A 27,517-nucleotide genomic window follows, 5' to 3' on the forward strand; every position below is an offset into this window, starting at 1 on the left:
GAGATGTGGCCCATGTCCACTTCCTGGAACACAATGCAAAACCTCATTATTTCATCCATCACTGTACACAGGGCAGGATGACAGGCTCCCATTTGCCAATCAGTAACTATTTTTTTGAAAGAAAGACTATCTTGTACAACCTCTATATTACTTAACACATTAAAAAAGAAGACAACACACCCACTTACATTATAGCTCGTGTCTGAGTCTCAGGTTTCCTTTGCCAAAGCTTGTCTTTGGGATGATTTCTTTGGAGCCACTGTGGGCCTCCGAGTGGGGTTCAAAGAAGGTGCCCATCAGCTACCTGAAGCTGATGCTGGTGGCTCGGGGCGGCATCCAGTGGTTCGCGACTTATGTGAACGTGTTGGATATTTAATTCTCCAATGGCCCAAAGGACTAAGGGGAAGGAGAGTGAAAAGGACCCCCTTTGTTAACATTTCAAGCATCCTGAATCTGAAGAATGCTCTAACTCAACAATGTAGCTTCAATGAAAAACGTCTGCAGCCTTTCAAAATAAAGACACACACCATATGGTAGCTTTGATGAGTTCTCAAATACATCGGGCTTCAGGTGGTCAAGTAGCAGGGTGACTTGCAGGTGCACCGCTTTAGCACAGGGCTCAGGAGCTACCATGACGTGGAGGTGATGGGGAAACCTGAGCCATCGCCGGCTGACGGAGCAGCATTTAGACACTGTCATTGTGGGTGGTGCTCCAAAGTGGGGTTTCTCAATGAGGACCCTAAGATTTCCCCAAGTTTATGGACTGGGAATCTCTGGGGCACAAGCCATCTGCATTTTTAACAAGCTTCCCAGTGATTCTTACATACACAGGCAATGGAGCATTATTGCTCCAAAAAGGAATTGATTGCAAATGTTTAAAAGCACTGGGATGTTCTCTTAAAGAAACAAAACACTGAGGCTTAAGCCCGGGTCTTAAAACAAGGGAGCTATTCTGATTGAAGTGTAGCTGCCCCTCTCTCTAACCCAACACACTACCAACAGGGATTTAAGAAACACACTTTGAACACCAATTTTCTAAAGATCTTATTTCCTGAAAGGTAGTGGTTCTCAGCCTTGACCTTCGTGGGAAGATGGGGAGATTTAAAAGAAATACGGATGCCTGGGTCCCACTCCCCTCTCTTGGAATTTCTGATTTAATTGGCCTGGGTGTGGCCTCTTCGCAGGTGTGATACTAATGCTCAACCTAGTTTGAGAATTGTTCCTATGCAATAATCAAATTTGTTATCACCAGCTCTTAGCTTAGATGCCAAAGGGATGGATGGAAGCAGGTGGAGGTGAGGAAAAAACCAAATGGTTTATAGCATTCATTGCTTCCATGTGAAGATGCCTTCCTGACACCATAGTGCAAGTTTAAACTAGTAAGACCTGTAATTAAAGGAGGCCAGAGTGAGGCCAGAAGGACTCTGGGTGTGATGTGGCATGAAGGAGGTGTCAAAAAGGAAAAGTTCAGGAACGGTTTCATTTTCATTAACATACAGGTAAATAATAAACTAAGCACAGTAAACTTTAAAATACATTTCCATTTTAATTTAAAAAATAAATACAGCAAATCTGAACACAATTTTCTATTCCAGTGCCCATCTTCCTAACTATCCATGTTGAAACCTAACTAATTAACAAAATCAGGGCAACAGAGCCTTTGACAAAGTTTGGATGAACAACTCACAAAATTTGACTAAGAGATGAGTTTGGGCAGCTTATACTGGAGACCGGCTTTGGCTGGATTATAAGAATCAGCCTGAAATCATCACCTTGTAAGGAAAACTACCTTTATTCTTTTCGTAGATTGCAACTGATGGTTCTACTCTTAACTCACCCAAAGAGGAACTTACCTTTTCAAACTTAATTTTAAAATCCCACTTGGTCATGGTGCAAGGGGCTACAGGCTTCTGTACACAAACTTACAAAAAGTTAGTTTCCTTCTGACTCTTCATTTACTTAGAATCAAAGAAAGCTAGGGCTGAAAGGATTCTCAAAATCATGTAACCTCAAATATATATATATACAATTTTCACATAAGGAAATTTGAGGCCTGGGGACTGACTACGGATGGACTTACCCAAAGGTACACCGTCTTTAGTCTTGTTCTGTGTCCTTGGTTGGTGTTCTCTCCCCCCTTTTCATTATACCCGAGATGTGAGAGGACAGACGGTGTAAATTTGAAGGGCCTTCTAAATAGCTTTTACAAAAGGACAGCGTGGGTGTGAGGGAGACATCTGGGCGCCATGTGTCTGCCTCCAGATCTGAGAGGTACTGATGGGGTGTATGCCTGTATGTAAATTTTCATCCCTCTGTACACCTAAGATTTGTGCACTTAACTGTATTTAAGTTATGCCTCAATTTTAAAACAAGACATCACCCCATGATCTGGGGGCAAGCAGAGGAGAAGGACTCTGCCAGCTTAGAAAGTTTTCTCAGCTCCTGTTTTGCCTCTTATTTTGTCTTAGAATCTCCAGTGACTGCAGTTTTTCATGGTCTCTAGACAGGAGAGAATGGCTGCAATTCTCGAATCAACGTGTGAAGGTGAAGGGGAGGCAACTCCTGCCCAGCAGCCGTATTTAGGGTCGCGCTTTCTTCTACCACCACCCTCTTGCCAACCCCACAGCACACCAGCCTTTGTATACCCAGCCTCTTTCCACCAAACACATTGAATCGGCACATCCTGAGGGTCTAGTACTGTGCCTGGCGTTCAGTGAGAGCTTAGTAAGTGCTGAATGAAAGAAATTGTGGGGAAAAAAAAAAAACCCTCAAAGGAAGACACATCACCAGGACAGAGAGGAAAAAGGGGATTTAAAAAAAATCCACAAACCAGTATCCAGAAAGGTTGTGACCGTCTGGGGCTGCTTTCAAATGTCTTTCAGTATCCTAAAGTGCTCATCAAGGAAAATAAAGACCAATTCTTTCTCTTTTTATTCCCTGCCCCTTATCGCCCCTATATTTGAGGTAATCATGGACATTTCTCTGCAGTCTTTCTCTTTGATTTCAGGACAGACATGGTCTTTTGTCAAACATGACTCTTTCAGACCCAGTAGCTTCCCAAAGAGACGACTTCCAAAGCCCCCTGTAATCCATTACTGACAACGTTACCTGCAATCCTTTGTTTTCAGGCAGGAAAGACCTAGTATTTCCATTAATATGGAAAGGGAATCACATGGAGAATATGTTCCATTAGAAAAGGGAGGGTGTCTGGGCACGGGTGTTTCAGATTTCCCAGCCTCCAACCAAGACAGATTGCGGGACTGGCTTCCACTGCTCTGAAGGGACATGCTTCAGTCAGTTTCTTTGTGGCCCAGTTTATATCCTTCTATTTTAATGGCAGCTGGAAAAGTAGGAGGAGACACAGGAACCCCATCCAGCCAGCCAGCTGGCCAGGCAACTTCTCAGAAGCTGCGCCAGGCTCCGAGTAAGCCCTGCATAACCTTTCTGTTCCCCCTCTCCATTCTCTTGAGTTCTTACCACTTAAAATCCTCTTCAGTTCTTACTCATGCTTTTTCTCTAGTCATAAACAATGATGTACGAGACTCCAAAAGACAGAGCTAACCCGCACTCACACTCCAAATTACCTCGGGGAGAAAAAGAGGAACATCAATAATGCTCTTAGAAAGTTCCAGATCTTACTCAGGCCTGGCAGACAAAAAGAAGGGTCATTTTGTGCGCTCCTAGCCGGTTCACATATTCGATCTCACTGGAACCTCCTATGTGAAAGGTATTATCCCCATTTTGCAGGGAACTTCAAATAATTTGAGGGAGTTTGAAAAGTTAATAGATGACGACACAGTTCGGATGATCTGAAACCGAATGGATTTACTTCCAAAGCCCAGGTTCTTTCCATCATATCATCTTGTAGGTTTTTCCTGGGTGGAGGTGAAAAATAACTTTTTCCCTTTAAACATGCCTACCAATTTCTGAAGTAATGCTGGCCATGTCTCAGAGATTTTTACCTCCCTGACCGGTGATGAATTAATACTTCTCTCCTAAATGAGCACCCCAACAGAGCAGCAGAGCAGCCAATCCAAATGCTCAGAGGCGAAACTTCCTTCTCTCCCTTCTCTACTTAGGAAGAAAGGCGACAGGGCCAGCTTGTGGCTGAGCCCCGGGGGGGCTTCCCTACATGTTGACCTAGGAGATCCAGCCAAAAAGTTTCCTACTTTGCCATAAATACGTAAGTATTATAGAAGTTCTGCGACATTTCCACTGCTGTTCCAAATAGTGGTAGGTATTAAAGACGGTGTCAGGGTTGTTTTCTAGAGCTAAGCGTTATCTGGGCATTGCCTCAATTAGCAAGCTCGGTTATGAGTAAGACTCTGTAGTAGAATTTCTGTGTTCAGCCTCAATTCATTATCTATAAAATGAGGGGATTGGTTGTATTACCTTTAAGTCCGTTTCAGTTCAAAACACTTGTCTTTAATTGTGTGGCTATTTATGCATGTGTAGGGAATACTGGATCATGTAAATCACCCCATTTTTTTTTCTTCTGAAAGGAATACTGACATTAGTACCATAAAAATGTAATCAAATTAATTCCACAAACAAGAGGAATAAATAATCAAAGGGGATATTGCACTGTATTCTCCAGGGTAAAATCAGGTTGCAGATAGGGGCTGCTGAGCCATCCAAGTGGGATCCGAAGAGAAGCTGTTGAGCTGGGCTTCTAAGTCCCTTATGTCCAGTGATCTGAGCTCAGAGGAAGGAACAGATAGGAAACTGTGTGCAAAAGAAAGAGCTTCAGAGGAGTCTGTAGCATGAAGGAGATACTGCCAAGCAGTGAGGGCCATTAGTCTGCAGTGTGAAGGACTCCTGGGGAGGGCAGGGGAAACTTTCCAGTGCCACAAGTGGGTAGGGGAATGCAGGAGCTCTGGGCTCGAGACTGAGTCTGTATTTTTTTAATTATGATAGCCATTCATACTTTAAAGCAGCCAATCTCCACTAAAAATATGTTCGTTTCCTCAAAGGAAACACAAAAGACATTAAGAAGATATGATTATTTTGGCTACCGAAGAATTTGATGTAGGTCCCTTCCAATATGCTTTATGGGAGAGCATGTCCGTGTGAGAAAACTAAGTCCCAAGCAAAGATTTTCAGAAGCAAAGCAGAAATCCCTGCAAGGCGTAGGTTACTGGGCCACTCTACCACCAGCACAGAACTTTCCCAGATTTTTGTAGGTCCCAGTGGCTCTGTGATAGAGGATGAGATTTAATGATGGTGAGGAAGAGCTCTTCTTTGAGAAATGCACACACGGTCAATTCTGGAATTCCACATGGACTGGAGGAGATGTGGCACGGCCTCGGGCATCCGCCAAAGAGAAGCTTTTGAAAGAATGGAATCAGGAGTTGGTGAACCTCATCCCGGATCAGCAGAGCCAGACAGCAGAGGGCCCCGTGCCATGGTGGACACTGCCTCCCTGAGGCCGTTCGTCAGGCCCCAGCTGTCCGGGGCATCCACAGTCTCTGAGAGATGACAAGCTGCTTACTGGCACCCAGGCTCCGAAGAAGGGACGCCAGATTTCCGGGCTTTTGGAGGTGGAGGGGGTGGGGCTTTGGCTTCTCTTCGAACGGGCAGCGGGGGAGCAATCTGGGGCAGCAGACACACAGAAGGCAGAGATGAGTCTTACCTTCCTTCCAAATTCTGCTTTCTCCTCCACTTCTCCAACATTCTGCTTTGGCGTCTAACTGATCTGAGTTTATCCAAACCTTTGTTCTCTCTGAGTTAAAGATATGCACCGACACCACTAAATCCCCAACACTTGGCACATATACAGTAGGCACTCATGAAATGTCTGCTGAATGAACAAAGGGAACCCATCAGGGGCCACTCCAGAATGACTGTCGCTCACTCAGAAGGAGTATACTCTTCAAATGGGAACCAGAACTCACTTCTTGTTTCACTCACCTGGACCCAGAGGGAGGTACACAGAAAAGCTCTACCTTCAATCTGATGAAAAGGTCTCCTTGCATACGGTTCAGCCCACTGACAACTCCCCTAACCTTTGTGGCTTCAAGAATCAAGTAGCGTGACAAATCTATGGGGAAACCTGACTCAGTGGTGCCTCCCCAGGGTGGTGTCCTCTGGCCCCGGGCCTGCTGCTGTTCCCCTACCTCTGTGGAGTGCCTCTGGCTGCCCTCATAGGGCTTGCTCTTGGGGGGAGGGGGAGGCGGGATAGTAGCAGTCATCAACCCATCTGTCTGCAAAGACGGGGAGCCTGGAAATGATATAAAGCAGATGAGAGCAGAGAGAATTCATCAAGGACTCTCCAGAAATGTGTCCATGCCATTTTAACACCTAAACCAATCTGGTCAATCAAATTGCTATGGTCATATTTTGTGGTTTCAGTGGGCAGAACAAAAAGGACCTTTTACCCCTCCTGACAAATGTAGCACCCTTCATGCACTGGAAGACTGCACAAGATGTTCTTAAGTAGTAAGTCCCATTTTTGTTCTTGAAGATATTTACTATTAAGGTGAAGATGAGGACATTTTTCTAGAACTTAGGGTATTACTCTGTTCTCTGTATATCCCAAGTGCTTAGAAAAAAATGTGTCACATAGTAGGTGGTTAATAAATATTGGTTAAATGTAACTGAACTGTCTTAGTTTCATCATTTAAAGGGTGCAATATCTACTTCCTACAGGAAATCTTTCCTGTTTATCTCTAGCTCTTGGTTGACTCTTGTCTCCTGTTTGGCACATGGTTTTGCCCCTCCTATATTCCTCTCTACTGAGGGTACCTTGTAATTTTAAGGCATTGCATGCTGCTGATTCCTCAAGCATGACTGAAGGAGTATATGGAACTAGTCTATTTTTTAATCCTTGTATTGGGCCCTACCCCATACAAAGTACAGGCCTATTTACCCCAAAGTTCCTACGTTGCTTGCTTCCTGTCTGGTTCTAGTCTGGATCTATCTTACTTATACCTGCACAGTTGGAAAAGGGGCAGTGAGACCCTTCAGATCACTATTCAGGGAAATTTAAAGACTCCTTGCCAAACACTAGTCTAACTGTATTATACCCACTGCCACTGAATTGAACCAACTTTCCAATAATCTCATATACCTTGTGGCTGTTTGAGGTAAACATACTCCATTCCCTAGTAAAACGAATATATGGGATATACATAGGAAAACTTACTTAAGGTCCTGGTGGCTTTAGGAGTGAGTGGAGGTGGGCTCAAGGGTGTGGACTGAGGAGTTGAAGAACCATGAAACGGCGTCAGCCGGTTGTCTGACAACTGCAGACTCTTTGGCCTTTGTGCTTTTCTGGTCGGGCTCTGGTATGGGAAAAGGGGGGAAACAGCAAAATGTTCTCTTGGTGAGGCAGGCCGAGTTCATCAGTGCTTTCAACAAGCTTGTCTGCTGAGCAGAAACTTGTTAAAGAGCATAAATCTGGAGCCACTTTTAAGCATACCACACTGTCATGAGATGGGAAGCCCAAGGCAAAGATAGGAACGGGGAACGACTGAGCCAGCGGCGATTTTCTGGCGAGCCGCAGGCTTGCTTCTGACCACAGCTGGGCTGTGTCAGCCCGATTCTCAGGGAAACTTGGTCTCGCCACACTTAACAGTTTGACGTGGCTTTTGGAGGAAAAAGGACCTATTATATTTTTACATTCAAAGCAGAGAAATGACAATGTTTGGACTGACTCATGGAACACAGTGGTGAGAACGACAGCCCCAAACATCAACCTACATGTTTACATTGTGGGGACAAGGTCTCGAGCCTTTATTGATTCAGAGAATCACATTCTCTGTACATGCTTTCCTTGGCACAGTCGGAGATCCGACACTGCCCCAGGCTGCCGTGTCCTGAGCGCCATGGCCAGGCTTGTAATTGGCGACTCACAGCTGGGAAGTGAATGGTGATGTGCTTGGGCTTAGAAAAAGCACTGACAAGCCTCTGCACCATTTTTTTTTTTTTTTTTTTTACCATTGGATCAGGTTCCAGTGCTTTCTCTGCGATGACCTGGGACTTGGTCAGGCTCCAGTCTTTTCTCTTGAACTTGCCGATCCGGCTCTCACTGTCCTCTCTGAGGGGCAGATCTTCAACTCTGGCACCTGATGAAGCCCTGCGCTCCAGAAGCGGCTCCAGAATTGACCTATCAGCCAAGGACATCACGAAAAACACTGATAAGTGCACTTGACAGTCAGAATTCACTCCAGAAAGACTGAGGGTTGTGACTCCTTGATCCAATCTTGACTTGTGGCTTCCCTTTAGGTTCCTAAATCTGAATTTCCAGCTCAGGTGGACACCTGAAGGTATACACATCCATGAGACTGTTAAGTATGGGAAGAAAATATTAGTGACTATTTATTTTAACCCAAGAAGAGAAGTTCTTCTTAAGCTTGTAGGCAAAGACTGGTTGCATATAGTAAAGGATAAACAGGCAGCTTTACATAGTGGATAACAGCATATGCTGTGGATCCAGACAGCCTGTGTTTAAATCCTACCTACACTTAGTTGCTGGGTGACCTCGGGCAGATAATCTGTTTCCTTATCTGTAAAATGGGAATAATAATAGTACCTATTATTACACAATCTTAGACCTGTGCCTAGCACATATGAGTACTCCTTAAATGTTTTTTAATTAAACTGGCAGATTTTTTAAGCACCATAGTAAAAATGGATTCATTCAAGAATCATGATCAGATGCTACATGTAGGGGGAAGTGTTTGACAAGAAACAAGGGTCTAAAAATATCCACCCGTAAATTTCTTAATAATTACAAAGGGGAAAATAGTAATGACACAGAAAAGAAAATGGACAAAACTTTAACCACATGATCAATTAACATTCCCAATAAGGGACAAATGGACATAATGTGTTTCTGGATATGAAACCTGAGAAGACACATCATGCAAAAATGTACAACCTGAATCCTAAGTGAGGAAACATCAGACAAAATGAAACGAAGGGAAATTCTATAAAATAGCTGGACCATCATCTTCAAAAATGTCAATATTACAGAAGACAAGGAGTGGTTAAGAAAACTACTTCTGACTGAAGAAGAATAAAGAACATGACAAAATGCAGTCTGTGATCCTGATTGGATCCCGTACCAGAAATTGCTATAAAAGGCATTATTGGGACAACTGACAGAACTGAAATATGGGTTGCAGCTTAAAGTATCGCGTCAATGTTAACTTTTCTGAATGCATAGGCTGTATGCTAATATATGGTTATAGAAGAAAATCTGTCTGTTCCTATAGCATGATATATGTAACCTACTCTCAAATGGTGGAGTGGGATGACGTGAGGGGAGAGGAGAGAGACAGGGAGGGAATGATGTGGCAAAATGTAAAAAAAAAAAAAAGGAAAAATGATATTACGTCTTTATAATGGGGTATTGCTTACCGCTTCTGAATGGGTATTAATAAGCCCTGGTTTGATTAAAAGTCGGCAGGTTTTATCCCATAAGAATAAAAAGTTTGGAGTGTTAACTAGGCAGAACAGAGGATTTTCAGGGAAGTGAAATTACTGTGAGTAATACTATAAGAGTGAATGAATGCTATTATAAATCTGTCCAAATCCATAGAATGCACAACACCAAGAGTGACCCTAATGTACACTATGGGCTTTGGGTGATTATGTGTGTCAATGTAGGCTCCTCAGTTCTAACAAATGACCACTTTGGTGCTAGATGCTGATGGTAGGGAAGGCCGGGTGTGTGTGGGGCAGGGGTACGGGGGTTGTCTTGGTACTTTATGTTCAATCTTGCTGCGAACCTAAAACTGCTCTAAAAAATAAAGCCTAGTAAAAAACCACAAGCTTTGGTATGAAATAAGGCAACATAAAAGCAGCTCCCACACCTCATACTAGTCAGAATGGCCACCATCCAAAAGATGAGAAATAACAAATGTTGGCAAGGATGTGGAGAAAAGGGAACCCTCCTGCACTGCTGGCAGGAATGTAAATTGGTGCAGCCACTCTGGAAAGCAGTTTTTTAGTTCCTCAAAAAACTAAAAATAGAAATACCCTTTGACCCAGTAATTCCACTTCTGGGCATTTACTGGAAGAAAACAAAATCCTTGACTCAAAAAGAGATATGCATCCTTATGTTTACTGCCACATTATGTACAATAGCCAAGATATGGAAGCAACCCAAATGTCCGTCAATAGATGAATGGACGAAGATGTACATGTACACAACAGACTATCATTTGGCTGTAAAAAAGAAATCCTGCCATTTGCAACAACATGGATATACCTAGAGGGTATTATGCTCAGTGAAATAAGCCAGGTGGAGCAAGACAAATACCATATGATTTCAATTATTTGTGTAATCTAAGAACAAAACAAGATAAAATGAACAAAATAGCAGTAGACTCATAGACTCTGAAAACTGAGTGGTGATTTTCACGAGGGAGGGGTTGGGGTGGGTGGGTGAGAAGGGTGAGGGGGATATAGGGGCACAAAATTCTCAATCATAATATAAGTTGGTCATGGGGATGGCAGTACAGCATGAAGACTATAGTCACTGATTCTGTAACAACTTCCTGTGTTGACAGTAACCACACTAGTGGGGGGTGAGGATTTAAGAATATGGGTAACTATGGAACCACTGTGTTGTACACTTGAAACCAGTATAAGATTGTATATCAAAGATACTTAAAAAAATAAAGCAGCTCTCAACTCCTAGGATTTAACAATGAAAAGCTTCCATTTAGAGAAAGCATCATTAGTAAACTAAAACTATTTGCTGTACATATTTTAGATGACAAATATCTTCAATCTGTAAGTAACGTCTACAAATCAAAAGTAAAAATTAGTTGTTCAGTTTTTAGAAAAATTCTCAAAGGATATTAAATAGGTACTTCATGAAAAAAAATCCAAATAGTTATGAAAAGTTAGTATCACTAGTTACTAAATACGTAAATATAAAACAAGGTAGTTGCAGGGGGCAAAGACATTTTCTACATTTTATTTTGGAAAATTTCAAACACATAAAAAAGGGGAAAGAATATAATAAACTCCTATGTATCCACCACTCAGCATCAACAACTCAGTTGACCAACTCATGGCCAATCTCATTTCTTACATACACCCAGTCATATTCCTTGCCCCTCACCGATTTATTTGGGAGTGATTGCTAGATGTCACATCATCACATCTATAAATATGTCAGAACATATCTCTATAAAATAAATCATCTTCATAACATAATGCAGTACATCATCATTTCTAAAAATGAATGCTCAACCTCATCAAATGCAGGTCAATGTTTAAGTGTCCTGATTGTCTCATAATATTTTTTGGTAAGTGGTTTGTTTCAATCAGGATCCAAACAAGATTTACTCACTATATTTAGTTGGTATGCTTCCTAGGTCATTCTACAAAATATTAGCCTTCCTCTGTGAAGATACAGGATGGGAAAATTCCACAGAAATTGCTTAAGGAACCACTGAAGACACAGTGGAGAATGTTTCTCAACTATAGTTAGTTTTCTTTTCTTATTTCAAATTATTCTCTCCTTTTCTGAATCATCTCTTATTGTTATTTTTTAAAAGGACTGCATGTCTGAATTTTCAATTTTTTGGTATTTTCCAATTTTTAGTATATTTAAGGGGAGGCCACTTACTATTATTTATTTTAGACCTGTGCTAATTTAAAAAAATCTTTGAACTGAATTCCAAAAACACCCTAATTATTCTTAAAATCAACCAAACCAAATCAAATGAAATAATCACCTCAAATGGTCATCATTAAAGGAGAAAAGAAAAAACAACCCAAGATTCTGGGGGGCCAGGGGTCACTTTACCCGGGAGACTGAAAATGAAGGCAAATGACAGTGTGTCACTAGATGAATTTCACTAGTGCCTGATCATGAACCAAAGTAAACCATAAAATGACTATTGTGTCATCCCACACTGTTACTTTTTTCTTATAATGACTACTTCCACAATTTTCCTGAAAGATCAAAAATTAATTTTTTTCTAAAAAATTTCGGTTTGAGGCCTCTACTTTGCTGATGCTCTAGGCATGTGCTTAATTGGCCTATTTCACTCCTTTTGGCTTCCCTTAACACAATGCACTCTGTTTCATGTAGTAATTATTTCTGTGCCTATCCTCCCACTGATTAAACAAGATGAATGTAGTCTACTTCCTACAACAAAGACTTGGCCATTTATAGAAGGCACACCCAGAAATCACCATGAATCTTTTAACGAATAAATGTGAAATCACATTTATAATAAGAGAATCAGGACCACAAGGTGTGAGTCACTTTGAGCTGCTGTAAAGAAACATCCTGAGTAAATGTTAGGAAAATATTACCAATGACTTCTTTTTATTCCCTGGGGAAATCTGGGCAAGGGCAGTAACGCACCTTATCTGGGGTCACGGCATGAACAGGACCCCGTTTTCACCTGCTCTGTTCCCAGCCCCTAAGGAATCAGCAACTATGTCTCTGATTTTCAATAGCTGCTTTAGAACTTTTCATTTCTGATTGAGACAGAGTTTAAGAAGAGTCTTACTGAACAGATCTATGCTTCCCACAAAGTATGTAGTACTCTTTATGGCGCAAAAAACCCCACGAAAGATGGAACAGGAGAAATAAACAAATGAATCAAGTATTATTTAATATTTAGTAATTCCAAAGACTTAAAATAGTGCAAATATCTATTATGAGTGAATAATGATGAAAATAACATAATCGCTCATATATTACATACTGGTATTTGTCTGATATCAAGAATTGTAAAAAATTTCAGCCTCTGACAAGCTGATGTATGCTTCTGGAAATACAACCTACACTTGATCTTAACCAAAAGGCTGAGAAGTGAACTAAAAATGCATCCTTAATCATTGGGAAGGCATATGTGTACACATATGTTAACTACAATTCTTAAAAAAGATGCATTTATATTTATACAAGCTAAATATTTTTGTATTAAATTTATAATACACTGTTGTGACTTTCTGTTAAGAAATGATGATGAAGTTTAAATATTCTATAGTAGAATTAATTACAGCACATTCATGTGATACAGTGGTATATGCCCTCAAAAAATGGCAATAAAAAATGTTAATAAAATTACATAGCAATATGGAAAATGCTTGTAAGAAAAAGACAAAGAGGAAAAAGCAAATTGCCAAACTATATCTATGCTGTAATTGCAAATACATAAAGATATCTATGTCAGTGGAGAAGGATGGATAAATCATTTAGGGAATACTAAACATTTATTTCCAGGTAGGGGCCATTTGGACAGGTTATTTTTTAATATAATTATTATAACAGAATTACAAATCTATGATTAAATAGTGAGTCAATTGACTTATATTCAACAATAAAATACAAAATGATGTTACTCATCATGTATATTAAGTTAAGCAGAAGGTCAGAAAATGGTTCATGCAATGCTTTTCTACTTGCATAGAATACATATATGTTTTTCTTGTATTATATAACTAAACCTTAACAGTGGTTATTTCTGAGTGACGAAGTTATAGCCATTTTTTCTTTTAACAGTTACTAGTATTTGGAAAAATTTCTACATGTAACTAAATTAATTTTATAATTAATGAGATATTGTGTTAAAATAATACCTTTAAACAGAAAGAACACAGTTATATATTCATTTCTTGGAAATATTTTAAATTTGAACATACAGAAAGGCACTCTATGTTTTTGGCAAGGCAGGCCCAAAATAAAAAAGCAACCAATCCTTGTAAAGTTAGTTCATAAATTTAACATGATCCTAATAAAAATAGCAATGGGAGTCTAGACAAGTTAATCCAAAAGGGAGCAATGAGTAACACTAGCCAGATATATTCTGAAAAGGATTACTAGGAAAGAAAAACCTTTTAAATCAACAGTAATTAACATTGCATAGTATTATTATATGTGAACATACAAGCAGGTCAAAGTGAGGAAAAAGTCCACAAACAGATTAAAGAACATATAGGAATTTGATTTTTTTTTTATAAGGTTGATAGTCAAATAGAGAAAAAGATGGTTTGCTTGGAGAGAACTGAGTAGTTACATGGGAAAAAAATGTTGGCTCTCTCTCATACTTTATGTCAGAATGAATTCCAAAGAATCACGTAGTTCATTGTAAAGAGTGAAACACTAAAATTAGTTTTCTGTAGTCTTAGAATGTGAAAGCCTTTAATTATTATATAAAATCCAAAACCATAAAATCAAATATTAATGTATTTGACTGCATTAAAAAAACAGCACAAATAAAAAAAAATTAGATGCAGAGTCAAAAAAGCAAAGGAGAAACTGGGGGAAATATCTGAACTCATCACAGACAAAGGGCCAACACACAACAGAAAAATGTACAGTTTACAGAAAATGAAATACAAGCACCTACTAAGCCAATGCAAAGATGCTCAGCTTCACACAGAAGAGAAGTAAAAACAAAAGAAAATAAAAAGCCCTTTACCAAGAAATATTTTCCACCTATCAGATGCACAAAAATTAGAAGACTACTTATACACAATTTGGTGGCAAGGCATGGGTGACTGCGTACCTTCTATTTTGATGGTGGGATTGTGTGTTGGTATAACCCCTACAGAAGTCGGTTTAGGAACAACTCTGAAAATTGCAGTTCTGTATGTCTGACAAAGAAGTTCCATTTCTGGGATAACTTCTTTTTAAGTTTACTCATTGCCACACAGCTGTGGTAGTAAAAAACTGAAATCGTCTGAATGCCCATCAGTGGGCACTGCTGGGTGCCCCCCGGTGCAGACATACCTTGAGGCATCTGCAGCGCCAGGAAAAGTTAGCTCATAAATTTATGTTCTGCAATGGAATGATTTTCAAGATATAGTAAGTGAAAAGAGTACGATACCGAGAGTAATATACACTGCCATTCACATAAAAAGAAAACAGGAGAATATGTATTTAGGTATTGCTGTATACATATAAAGGGACGAAGAACCTGTCTGCTGGTATGACTTGCCTCTGCAGGGTGGTACTGGTAAGTAGGGGTTCAGGGATTGATGGGAGATTTTTCAGGATATATTCTTTTGTACCTCTGGAACTTCATATCATGTGACTATGCTACCTGTTCAGAAAATAAATATAAATTTAAAAATTATATTTGAAAATTGAAATGATGAAAAGAAAATCAAGCAATGACTACAAGTTGATGTGAAAAAAAACCCAATCAGGTTAAGATAGGGTAGGTGACAGGATGTGACAGGATTATGGGTGATTTTTTCCCCCACTTTTGTAACTGTTACCATTATGTAAATAATATTCCTCATGAGAAAGACAATGAGAATGACCCAAAGGCTAAATATCCAAGCACAAGCACACCTTGTTTTACTGCACTTTGCAGAAATTACATTCTTTACAAATTGAAGGGTGGTAGCAACCCTGCCTCGAGCAAGCTTACTGGCACCATTTTTCTAATAGCATTTGTTCACTGTGTGCATCTGAGTCACATTTTGGCAATTCTTGTGATATTTCAATATTTTTCATTATTACTGTTATCTGTTATGGTGATCTGAGACCAGTGGTCTTTGATGTTATTGTCATAATTGTTTTGGCATGACACAAACCGTGCCCATAGAAGATAGCGAACTGCATCAGTAACTGTTTGTGTGCTAGACTCCATGGACCAGTCATTCCCCATCTCTCACCCTCTCCTCAGGCCTCCCTATTCTCTGAGACACAACGATTTTGAAATTAGGCCAATTAATTACCCTACAATGGCCCCTAGGTATTCAAGTGAGAGAAGAATTGCATGTTTCTCACTTTAAATAAAAAACCAGGAATGATTAGGCTTAGTGAGGAAGGCTGTTGAAGAGAGCTAGGTCCCCTGCACCCAACAGCCAAGTTGTGAAGCAATGGAAAAGTTCTAATCCCATGAACAGCATTGACAAGAAAGCCAAACAGCCTTATTGCTGTCATGGAGGAAGCTTTAGTGGTCTGGATAAAAGATCGAACCAGCCACAACATTCCCTGAAGACAAGGTCTAATCCAGAGCAATCCTAACTCTTCAGTTTTGTGAAGGCTTGAGAGGTGAGGAGCTGCAGAAGAGAAGTCTGAAGCCAGCAGATGTTGGCTCATGAGGTTTAAGTGGCCATCTTCATAACAGAGAAGTGCAGGCGAAGCAGCAGGTGCTGATCTAGAAGCTGCAGTTTTCCAGAAGATCTAGCTGAGATAATGAACGTGCTACACAAAACCACAGGTTTTCAATGTAGATAAAACAACCTTCTACTGGGAGAAGATGCATGCCATCTAGGACTTTCATAGCTAGAGAGAAGTCAGCACCTGGCTTTAAAGACGGGCTGACTGTCTTGTCAGGGGCTCATGCGGCTGGTGACTTTAGGTTGAAGCCAGTGCTCATTTACCATTCTGAAAATCTTAAATCCCTGAAGAATTATGCTAAGTCTTCTCTGCCTGTGCTCTAGAAATGGAATATCAAAGCCTGGATGACAGCACATGTGTTTACAACATGGTTTACTGAATATGTTAAGTCCGCTGTTGAGACCTACTGCTCAAAATAAAAGATTCCTTTCAAAGTATGGCTGCTCACTGACAATGCACCTGGTCACCTAAGAGCACTGGTGGAGATGTGCAATGAGATAAATGCTGTTTTCCTGACTGCTGACACAGCATCCATCTGCAGCCCATGGATCAAGGAGTCATTTTGACTTTCAAGTCTTATTATTTAAGAAATACATTTCATAAGGCTCTAGTTACCATACATAGTGATTCCTCTGATGAATCTGGGTAAACTGAAAACCTTCTGGAAAGGATTCACTGTTCTAGATGTCATTAAGGACATCCATGATTCATAGGAAGAAGTCAAAATATCATCATTAACAGGACTTTGGAAGAAGTTTTGAACCCCTCATGGATGACTTTGGGGGTTCAAGAATTCCATGGAGATGTCACTGCAGATGTGGAAACAGCAAGACAACTAGAATTAGAAGTAGAGCCTGAAGATGTAACTGAATTGTTTCAAGCTCATGATAAAATTTTAATGGATAAGGAGTTGTACCCGAAGGATGAGTAAGGAAAAGTGGCTTCTTGAAATAGAATCTACTCTTGGTGAAGATGCCATGAGGACTGTTTTCAATGACAACAAAGGATTTAGAGTACTACTTAAACCTGGTTGATAAAGCAGCAGCAGGGTTTGAGAGGACTGACTCCAGTTTTGAAAGTTTACTGTTGGTAAAATGCTATCAAACAGCATCACATGTTATGGAGAAAATGCTCATGAAAAGAAGAGCCAATCGATGCGATAGACTTCACTGCCTTATTTTAAGAAATTGTCACCACCACCCCAACCTTCAGCAACCACCACCCTGATAAGCCAGCAGCTATCAACACTGAGGCAAGACCCTCCACCAACAAAAAAAAATTACAGCTTGCTGAAAGCTCAGGTGATGGTTGACATTATTTAGCAATAAAGCATTTTAAAATTAAGGTTATGTACATTGCTTTTTAGACATAGTGCTATTGCATGCTTAATGAACTACAGTATTGTATAAATATAACTTTTATATGCACTGGGAAGCCAAAAATCTCATTTGACTCACATTATGCTGATACTTACTTTTCTGCAGTGGTTGGGGCCTGAACCTGCAGGATCTCTGTGGAATGCCTGTCCTTTGCGTTACTTCCCTTACTGTGACGATGTGACATTAACCAAGTCTTGCTTGGGTGTCCAGTGGCAAACTTTAGTAAGGAGTTATCCCATCCCTCTTGGCAATTCAAGATCAAAGCCTTACCCATCAGATCCTGGTCTGGAGGGAGCAGTATCAGATGAGTTAGAAGAGGTGGAAATCACGGAGGAAGTCACCGAGGTGATGGACAGTCTCCGCAGCGTGGACGACATGATGTAGGGAAGCACAACAGACCCTGTGCGGCTTTGCTTCCTCTCGGTCAGGTTGGGTGGCTGAAGAACACATGAGCCCTCCTGGTGAGCTGGCCTGGGGTTCAGGTCATGTGAACTGGGGCCACCCCACCCCATCTGTGGCAAGTGCCCATCCTACTGGTTGGCACTCCTAATGCCTTCATTGTTAAATATTGCAAATACTTAGTCTTAGTTATTATATTGTAAATATTATTACATTATATATAAGAATACTTGCATTCCTACTTTTATGCTTATATTCTGGTTACCGCTAGGTTAAACTACCTTACTTCTAACACTGGGGGGAAAAACTCACCGTAATTTGCCACTAGCCACATGAGAGGGGCAAAACTAAGGTGTTCATTCCCCACCAATAAAACAACAAAACCCTCTGTCTGCTTCTCCAGCTGAGCTTCCTGCAGCCATTTAAGAAGCGGGATGCTGGCCTAATAGAGAAGCATTAGATTGAAACTGTAGACCTGATGCTTAACCTGGTGAATCTTCAGAAGTTAAGAAACACTGACCTACTTTCTTAAGAAACACCTCCAAGAGGATCCATTACCCTCCAAGTGCCACCATATCAAATAAACACACTAAACATTGGCCTGGTCTAATAAAACCCAAAGTCATTCAGTAAAAGTCACAGTCTTTGCCATCGAGGAATCTGTGTCAAAGACAATGACCCTAGGCAAACTCTTAACTGGCAGTAGGGTAGGAGGTAAATTCTTAGGCAGGCATGGCTGAACACTTGGATGACTGAAAGAAACGAACAAAGGTATCCTGGAAAAAAATGCGGTAGAGATGGAGGTGTGAGGATAGGGGAGAGCAGCATGTGAAGAGAAATTTGAAGCTTTGATTGGCGGAAAGAGAATTTGAAAATCAGAGGTTTACGAGGGAGATGGTTAAAGAGATTAGGATGAACTCACATTAAAAAAGAACAAAAAAATGAAGCTGGAATCAAACATAATCAACAGCTGGAGAGGAACGGTTTTTAGCACATGCGCCAATCCACCTGACTTCTCAGGAGGAAAAAAGAAAATTGCGGCTGTGAAAAATGTGTTAGGACGGATGACAAAATTATGAAATCTGCTGCACACACTGCAAAATGCAGTTCACAATTCTTTTTTTTCCCTTCAAAGGGTGTGAAAGAGTGTAGACTTTTCATCAGAATAAAGAATAAAGATTAGGAAAAACTGAAAGAATCAGGCTAGACATGACAGGAATAACCAGTGTCTGGGGTTAGGAGCACCCCAGCTTCTAGTTGAGTGGTTTTAACAGTGGGGACCCAGACCAGCAGTGTCGGCCTCCTGAGAGCCCATCAGAAATGCAAATTCTTGGGCCCCACCCTGGACCTTCTGCATCAGAAACCCCGGGAATGTGGCCTGGCCATCTGTGTTTGCACAAGCCTTCCAGGTGGGTCACTGACATGTGAGAGCCCCTCTCTCGCACAACGATAGTGGAGGGTCATCACCAGCAGACCGCACCTCCTCTAACCTTCCCGTGTGATTTCCATGCCAAAACAATGCTATTTTGACTCACATGGTATCTGAAAAACCGATCATATCATGAAAGGTGAAAGAGACCAGAATGAGGCAATAGGCTGTTTAGACAAAAGCCTTACCAGGGTTATAACCCCATAGAGCTTCTCTACTTTCTCCTTGAGTTCCCGGAAGCAAGAAGACAAGCGGTCGTGCAGGGGCTTGAGCTGCTCCGTCTGCTTCTCCCCGTGGATGCGGATCCCCTCCGTCAGCAGGGGCATCTGGAGGAAAGGACGCGAGAAGAATGAAACCTGATTGAGGACAAAGGATTCCGGTTTGGAGGCTGGGGAAGGCCGGAGGCAGGGTGGCCAGGTAAAGTGGTAGACACAGCAGCACACATCCATGAGATGGCTATTTCTCTGGGCAAGGCGGGGGACTCGCCACCCCGGGTCAGCGATGCACAGAAATACGACACTGGGGATACAAGGTGGCCAAGAGGGGGGAAGGTGATGGCCAGGCAAACCTACCCGAGTCCGGGGCATTTCTGTGGATGAACCATTGACAGGTTTAACCCTTAGGCTGAACTGGGTGGCTGAGTTTTCTCCCACTGTTTACTACTGAAGTCATGCAAGAGGAGACACCGAGGTCAACCCCTCTCCGTGGGAACTACGGGCCAGCAAACAGTCTGGGGACTTGGTCTCCCCCGAGAAGGTCCCTCCCAACACTGTGCCGTCTAATGGGATGCTACTCCTAGGTCACTTGGTCAAACCAACGGTTAGATAGGCAGTAATTCCAAGGGTTAAGAAAAAAAGAAAAGTAACCCAGTAGGTGGGCTCAGAGATTTAAGCCCCAGAGGGTAAGGTACCCAATGTCAGCCCGCGGAGCACGGGGGCAGCCGGGAGGTCGCACACTTCCCGGGAAACGCACCTGCAAGGCTATGAGTTGCTTCAGCAGCTCGATCTTCTCCTGGTCTTCGGGATGCTCCTGCAGGTACTTTTCTGTAAAAAATGCCTGAAAGCAGAGCACAGGCTAGTGTTAATCAGAACACATTCCCAGCTGTGTATCTGACCCTAAAAGGGAGGAGGGCAGGGAAGCCTGGGAGAGAGAAAGATGTCTTCTGTTCTATCTGATAAACCAGGAACAGCCAAGTCAACACTCACTCCTGTCCTGGGACAACCCCTATACCGTAGCGGGCGATTCAAAAGGTGTGTGCGATTTTGCAGTCTTCCGGGAATCATGCAGTTTCTAAGATCACATTCTCAACGACCTCCAGACACACACACATACACAGACCCGATAATCATCAGCCGGGCAGAATGTCTTTCATTAAGACAACATTCCCTAAGAACTAAGAAAAAAACCAATCACAGTACCTACGGGTCATTCATTAGATTAACTGCGTAAGTATTAGAAAGGAAAACGCAAAAGCTAATGGGATGGAGATGTGGCTGATACATTTTTGCTCTACCAAGTGAGAGTAGAAATCATATTTTCTGCTGTATCACATTTTTTTCCTGTATTAAGTGAAGACTGATGTGAGCACTTTCTTACTACTCACAATCCAAAAGGCTATTTCAAGGACAACATGAGATATACAGAGATACATGAAAATGTTTTGAAAACATTAAATGCATGTTGCATTTATTGTATAGTCAAGACCATGTCACATGTAACATCAATATGCATTCATGACCCCCATGGCTAAGGAACAGGTTGTCGCAGATCTAATTAGTTAAGATAAAGTCACACTGGAGTTGGACTGACTGCTAAAAACTCATGTCCTTATAGAAAGGACATGTTGGGAGGGACCTTCTCGGGGGAGACCAAGTCCCCAACTAAGGCCACATGCTGAGGTGGTGGGACTTAGGACTTCAGCATAGGAATTTAAGTTTGCATGGACAGTTCAACCCCTAAATCTTCCCACAGGGTGAAGAGTTTGCACATACTCTGTTTTCCACACCACATGGACTGACCACTTTTATAACTGTATCCTGTAATTTCATGAACCCTGGTTTTCATATAATGGGGTGACTTTCCTAGTAGTTGGGCAGAAGAGTGAGGGGAGCTTTGTAGGCCAGCTTTTGAAAGCACTCAGGAGTGATGGGAAAGGTACATGGAGAAATAACTTGTTTTTTGGCCTCTTTTGGAAATGCTGGCTACAGATTTGGTTTTCTTTCCTTATGACATGTGGAGACAGACATGCACACAGGGAGAAGAGCATGCCAAGAGACGTGAGAAGAAGCCAGTCATCTACAAGCCAAGGGATGCCAAAGATTGCCAGCAACCCACCAGAAGCTAGCAGGCAGGCAGGAAACAGATTCTTCCTCATGGCCCTCAGTGGGAATCAACCCTCTGGCACCTTAACTTCAGACTACACTCCAGAACCACGAGGCAATACATTTCTATCATTTCAAGTGGCCCTGTTGGTGGTACCTTGTTACAGCAGCCGTGGCAAACGAATGCAACAGATTATAAATCTATGTAGACCAAGTATATAAAAAGGATGCAGGACGCTGTATTTGCAAAGCAGCTCATTCTAGCCAGACCCATATTTAGCGGGAATGTTGATATAAATGGAAAAGCAGTATTTGCTTAAATCTTCACCCACATTTACCTTTAAAATATAAGCAGTTAAAATTTTTGGTAGTTAAAACTTCTTTTGATACATGATAAAATACACTGAAATTCCCAAAGCATCAGATGAGCCAGGGAAGATCAGAGCACAATACTCCAAAATCCAGTATTTTTGGAAGAGACCTGCCTTACAACAGAAGGCTGATGAACTGCAGCAAACAGCTCCTCTATCTTATCACTCAGGCAACGATTAAACAGCTGCCTTAAAATAAGGTCACCTGTATAGGTAGATTATGATGGAGTCCCCAATTAATTCCAATAGGGGTCATGGGGATCAATGAATTTGCCATTTTTTTAACGTTTAGAAATGTACAAAGTCACACAAGTTAGTATTTTAAGCCAAAGGTCTTGTAGTTTATTTATATATATTTCTTTTCCTTTTATTTTCTTCATTGTACTTAGAAGACTGTTACACTGGAAAAAACTTCATATGAAATTACATAGTCCTCACAGATCCTATATGAACTTGCATTTAGGGGCAGTCTATAAAAATTAACACTTGGAAAAACACATCAAAATTAGTACCAGACAGCTTACATAAGAAAATACACACTGAAGTCATTCCAAGATAAAAAAATATATTGCATTTTGGATGTTAGTTTTGTACTGAATTCATTATTACACTGGAAATGATTATGGACACCTAGCATGGACACCCTAGAATTTGTCTCTGTCTTGAGTGTTTCCCAGCTACTGAGCATAAGGCTGAAAGGTTGAAGAGAAAAGAGGAGAAAGATTAGTGTCAGGGCAGTCACAGAGCTTGGGCAGCACCATGGACGCAGAAATTCGTATTGCATTCTGCTCCAAGCAGAGGGGGTAGGAAGAACACTGGCTTGGATCAAGGCTCAGTCACAGGGCAAGCCTTGTGTTAAGTACATAGGGCGTCTTCCTGAAGCCTCAAGTTGTGCCTGTGAGTCAGGCATTTTTCTCACTTTTTTCAGTTATGAGGCCTGAGGCTCAGAGAGGTTAAGCATCTTGTCCAAAAGCACACAGTGGTCAGTGGGAAACCAGGACTGGGTCACAGAAGTGACTGATTCTAAAGTACGGTCTGCCCAGGACATTGCATACTGATAGAAATAAGAGAATCAGCCCACCTCATGTCCGCTCACCCTGTCATCCATCCCCATTCCTTTTCTGTCCCTCTGTAGGTTACCAGCCAAATGTTTATAGTCCAGAAGAGAACTTCAGAAATGACTTAGCCAAGGAACAACAAAAAAAAACCCTAACAATTAAGACTCCCACCTCTAGTGATTGCACTTAAACTGAACAGCAAGTTAAGTGTCCTGGCCCACCTTTTCATAGTTGGAGTAGCCCCCCATGACAGCAGGGTCTACGATGCCACTGAGCAGCATGGAGAGAGGATGCACAGACAGGGTCCGGTCCCAGGCGTGCTGCTGCACACAGTTGCTGATCCTCTCATTGGTGAGCTCCATGGTTTCTATGGCGTTCTCCAGAGGACTGATTTCCTCCTGTGACAGAGCATGGCACATGAAGGGTGCTCCGTGACTCCACAGCCAAAAATGAAAAAAGCCCAAGTATCCCCTCAAAAGGTAGAAAACTCCCACCAAGCTACAGACAAGGGAAGTGCTGCTCATCGAAGTTGTTTTAGGCCACCACACTTACTTGACATGGTTTTGTTAAGTTGCAAAATAAGTATTTATTAAAGATCTCTTTGGAAAGTGCAAGGATGACTTAAAATTGGAGCTACAGTAATGATTACTTCCTGGGGAAAAAGCATCTACAGGAATTTTGAGAAGAGAAAAACGAGCTGTAATGACGACTGTTTTTTGACAAAGCTCCCTCACCGATTTCTGAGAAGGGTTACAACAGAATAACAGGATATTGGATCCACGACACTTCTGCCCCACCAAGAATGTTCACTGGTGAGAGGCTGGATACCTCCTCCACGAGCAAGGTAAGTGATTTGGGAAGCCACACATTCTGACCATACACATGTATGTATGTCACCTTAGTATGGGTTCTGTGGTTAGTGGAAGTCAGAAATAATAGGATGTATTAGGACATTGGGGCTGACTTTCGATGAAAACAAAATAAGGTGCAATATTCAGAGGCAGCCCCTCCTGTGGAAATGTCTTCAAGAAGAGGCTTTAAGAAAAGTCGCCTCCCTCCTCATTTCACCCATTAACAGCCAGCATGCCCTCCTACAACAGACTGGATTCCAAATATCTCTGTCCAAATATCATGTTCCCACGTGCAGAACACTGCTTTATCACCAGAGCCAAGGAACACATCAAACTTCAGTCCCTGTTTGTTTACACATTATTTCTTCAACACGTATTTATGCCAAGTACAGCGCTATGTACCGTCGTTACAAAAATGACTAAGATAACCGATGGCTGGGAGGAGCTTACGGTTGTAGTGGGGTCTTAAGTTGTGCAAGCACAGTAGCGAACTTGTTAGAAATAAGCCCAAGTTGTGTCGGGTCACAGAGAAAGGGCGTCTAACTCAGCTTGGCAGTTTCAGAGATGGCTTCTGGAGAAGCTGGTGCCTAAACTGAATCTTGATGGGAATGACATTGGGAAGTAGAGAGAGAGCATTTGGGGCAGAGAGAATAACCTCGCGTCATGCAACACTGAAATAACATGAAACGAGCAGTTCAGTTCTGTAGATTCTACAGGAGATGGGGTGGAAGAGCTGAGTCACAAAGACCCTGTATGCATATGCTAAGGTGTATAGGCTCGACACGCGCAGTACTGGGGAGCCATGGAAGGTTCTAAGCATGAGAATGGCCTGGTCAGGGTTTTGCTGTAGAATTCACACTCAGAGGCAGTGAGGAAGATGGATGCGAGAAGGGAGGCCAAATAGGAGGGTTTTTTTCAGTGGCCATCAATCAGAGCGGAATGAAGGACTAGAAACTGGGGCAGAAATAAAGAAAACAGATTCCATAAATACTAAGCAGATAAACTGGTCAGTTTTTGGGAGTGATGAAGATGGAAAAGTCGAGGATGGCTGGTGATGTGATTAGCTGAGAAAAAAAAAAAGAGGAAATGTTCTAGGAGAGAAGAATTGAGAAGAAATTCAAAGAAGGCATCCCAGAAATGTGTTGGGGCTTGGGGAGGAGACGACACCCATTTGGTCATAAAAGAGTCTTTCACTGAGAGTGACCTTCGGGGTGGGTGTTGTCACATTCATTTTACAAAGGAGTTCTATTATACAAGCACGGCTGTTATGGCCAGAGGACGCTGGCTAAGCTGGCAAGGACTGGAGGGGGAATTTGACAAAGGCTCTTATTATGTATCTGGAGACAGAAAGATTTTTCTGAGTTCCTTCAAGTGACTCACCGTTGAAATCTGTTTGACTTCAAACCATTTAAGAATCCCAGGAAAGGTATACGCAGTTGTATACGTGGTCCTTTCAATCCACATGGTCTAGTAAACAGGAAGGAAGGGAGAAGGAAATGTGGTTATTTCCCAGGCAAAAGAGCAAAACTCCCTGGTTCCACTCCTTGAGGTTCCATTCTCAAATGCCTCCTTGGTGAATGGGCTGTATTTTCTAAAAGACTGTAAGGACTTTGCATGTTTAAAGCTGCAGGGCCATCCACTTGGCCATCTCACCCTCTAAATGCAAAATCTGAGGTTCAGAGTGGCGCCTCACTGGAGGTCATAGGGAAGCAGGCCCAAGCGCAGGGCCCAGCTTCTGGACTCCCAGTTTTGTTACCCACTGAGCTGACGGCCTGCTGTCTGGGTCACCGGCTCGTGACACCTCGATCCCCAGTGTGGCCGTCACTTCTGCTGTGTATGCTGGGTAGGTGGAAGGCCTGCATTTTGGATGTTGATTTTTACCTTGCTGGAGGGCAAAAGGGTGGACTCACGGCAAACTCATTGTCTGGATCCTTTTCACCCTTCCGGAACGGCCGGGAGTAACTGAACTGCTGCACCTCGTTGGCTCTGTAGTAGCTGGGGAGAGACGGAGCCACAGCACTGTAGCTTCTCTCTTGGAACAGAACCTGGGACAAGTCTTCTGCAACCTGAGCCTTAGCCAAACAGACCTGGTCTCCACAGCGCAGGCTGAAGGTGGTACACAATGTGACTTGACTGCCCATCTTGATGTTGTTATCTGTGAATCTATTTCCCAGCTCACCACGTAAGAAGATCTATGTATTGATGTCTGTCTTTGTGAACTCATTCACAGTTTTTAACAACTCCATCAGCCCTGCCAGCATTTCAGCTTCTCAGGAGAAGGGATTAGGCCTTTGATTACTCAGGGACCCACCAGGCAATGTGAGGACAGCCATACTGCTCGGTGGACGCTTCCAGTGGCGGCAGTAAGAGCTAGGGGACCCAAACCTAGGAGTGAAATTACCCATTTCCCTCTCTGCCTAAAGAACAAAACCTCCAAATCCCTTTGAGTCACCAACCTCTTATACTGAAAATGGAATAACTAATTGCTGTGGTCTGAACGTTTGTGTTTCCCCCAAAGCCCTGAAATCCTAGTCCCCAGCGTGATGGCATTAGCAGGTGGGGGGCTTTGGGTGGTGCTCAGGTCTTCAGGGTGGAGGGATTAATGCCATTATAATAGAGACCTGGAGGGCTCTCTCTCCCCTTCTACAGCGTGAGGACGCAGGAAGAAGAGCCATCTATGAACTAGGAAGTGGACTTTCGCCAGACACCAAGTCTCCTGGCACCTCGCCCTTGGACTCCTAGCCCCCTGAACTGCGAGCAGTGACTGTCTGTTGTTTATGAGCCCCGTTACAGTCTGTGCCGTCCCTTACAGCAGCCCCAACAGACTGAGACAACAACAGAAGGTCTTCCAAACTGTCACGGATTTAAGGCTTTGGTTTTGATGTTCTCCTAGATAAAGTGTGTGGAAGAGACAGACGTTTTACAAAACAAACAAAAGTCCCCACTTACTTTAAGATCTGCTCCGGAACGGGTTTATCTTTGTAGCCAGGCGGCAGGCTCATCACTGGCTTTACGGTGAAACACTGCATGTCTGAGCAGCACGTTAAGGAATGAGAAAGGGCTGGTCGTGACAGGGCTGGTCCAAGAAGCTGTCCCAGGCAGAAAGGTCCACCTATTCCTCCTGCTTGACACGTGGGAATGGCATCCGCACTAACTCTTCCTTTTTACCAAATGCCAGAACCACACTGGAAATGGGGTTCCCTTCTGTATTACCAAAATGCCTTCTTAAGGCCTAATTCTAGGACATTTCTTAGACACCTGGTAAACAACCTTGCCATAGGAAAACAGACATCAATGAAGTCTCAGGAAACAGGTGATTAGAAATTGGCTCAAACCATTTCTTTTAGACAAGCATCTCTCTGAAATAGCCAGGCTCCAGGGCCCAGGCAAGAGGGATCTCTTGCATCTGCGGAAGCCATTTGTTTACAGAGGGCCTTAGCCCAGCACTGACCTATGTTATGCTACTTCCAGTAAACACAACTACCAGGTGGATGTTATTCATCTCCGTTGACAGATGAAGAATCCGAGGCTCGGAGATAAAGCAGATCACACAACTGGGAAGTGGTGAAGCCAGGCTTCCAAACCAGCTCATGGGTGAGGCCTTCTCCGACTTCATGGTCTGATCTTAGCAATGACTTGTTTGGTCCTCACCAGG

At 42.4% G+C, this 27,517-nt stretch overlaps 1 protein-coding gene across 3 annotated transcripts in view; it reads right to left on the reverse strand.

The window, feature by feature from the left end:
- Positions 1 to 1,533: 1,533 nt before the first annotated feature.
- The window catches only part of DOCK5 (dedicator of cytokinesis 5), a 194,029-nt gene continuing 168,045 nt past the window's right edge, over positions 1,534 to 27,517 (reverse strand). For all 3 annotated transcript variants that reach the window (XM_036888920.2, XM_036888921.2, XM_057486566.1), the window contains 11 exons: positions 26,812 to 26,893; positions 25,773 to 25,857; positions 25,243 to 25,329; positions 23,233 to 23,409; positions 20,234 to 20,317; positions 19,450 to 19,587; positions 17,704 to 17,870; positions 7,939 to 8,107; positions 7,145 to 7,283; positions 6,117 to 6,220; positions 1,534 to 5,592 (listed from right to left, as the gene is read on the reverse strand). In XM_036888920.2, coding sequence (XP_036744815.2) covers positions 5,488 to 5,592; positions 6,117 to 6,220; positions 7,145 to 7,283; positions 7,939 to 8,107; positions 17,704 to 17,870; positions 19,450 to 19,587; positions 20,234 to 20,317; positions 23,233 to 23,409; positions 25,243 to 25,329; positions 25,773 to 25,857; positions 26,812 to 26,893 — 1,337 coding nt within the window. In that variant the 3' untranslated portion in view covers positions 1,534 to 5,487. The remainder of the gene's footprint in view (positions 5,593 to 6,116; positions 6,221 to 7,144; positions 7,284 to 7,938; positions 8,108 to 17,703; positions 17,871 to 19,449; positions 19,588 to 20,233; positions 20,318 to 23,232; positions 23,410 to 25,242; positions 25,330 to 25,772; positions 25,858 to 26,811; positions 26,894 to 27,517) is intronic.

Source organism: Manis pentadactyla, chromosome 1 (genome assembly GCF_030020395.1).
Source record: "Manis pentadactyla isolate mManPen7 chromosome 1, mManPen7.hap1, whole genome shotgun sequence".
NCBI classification, from domain to species: domain Eukaryota; kingdom Metazoa; phylum Chordata; class Mammalia; order Pholidota; family Manidae; genus Manis; species Manis pentadactyla.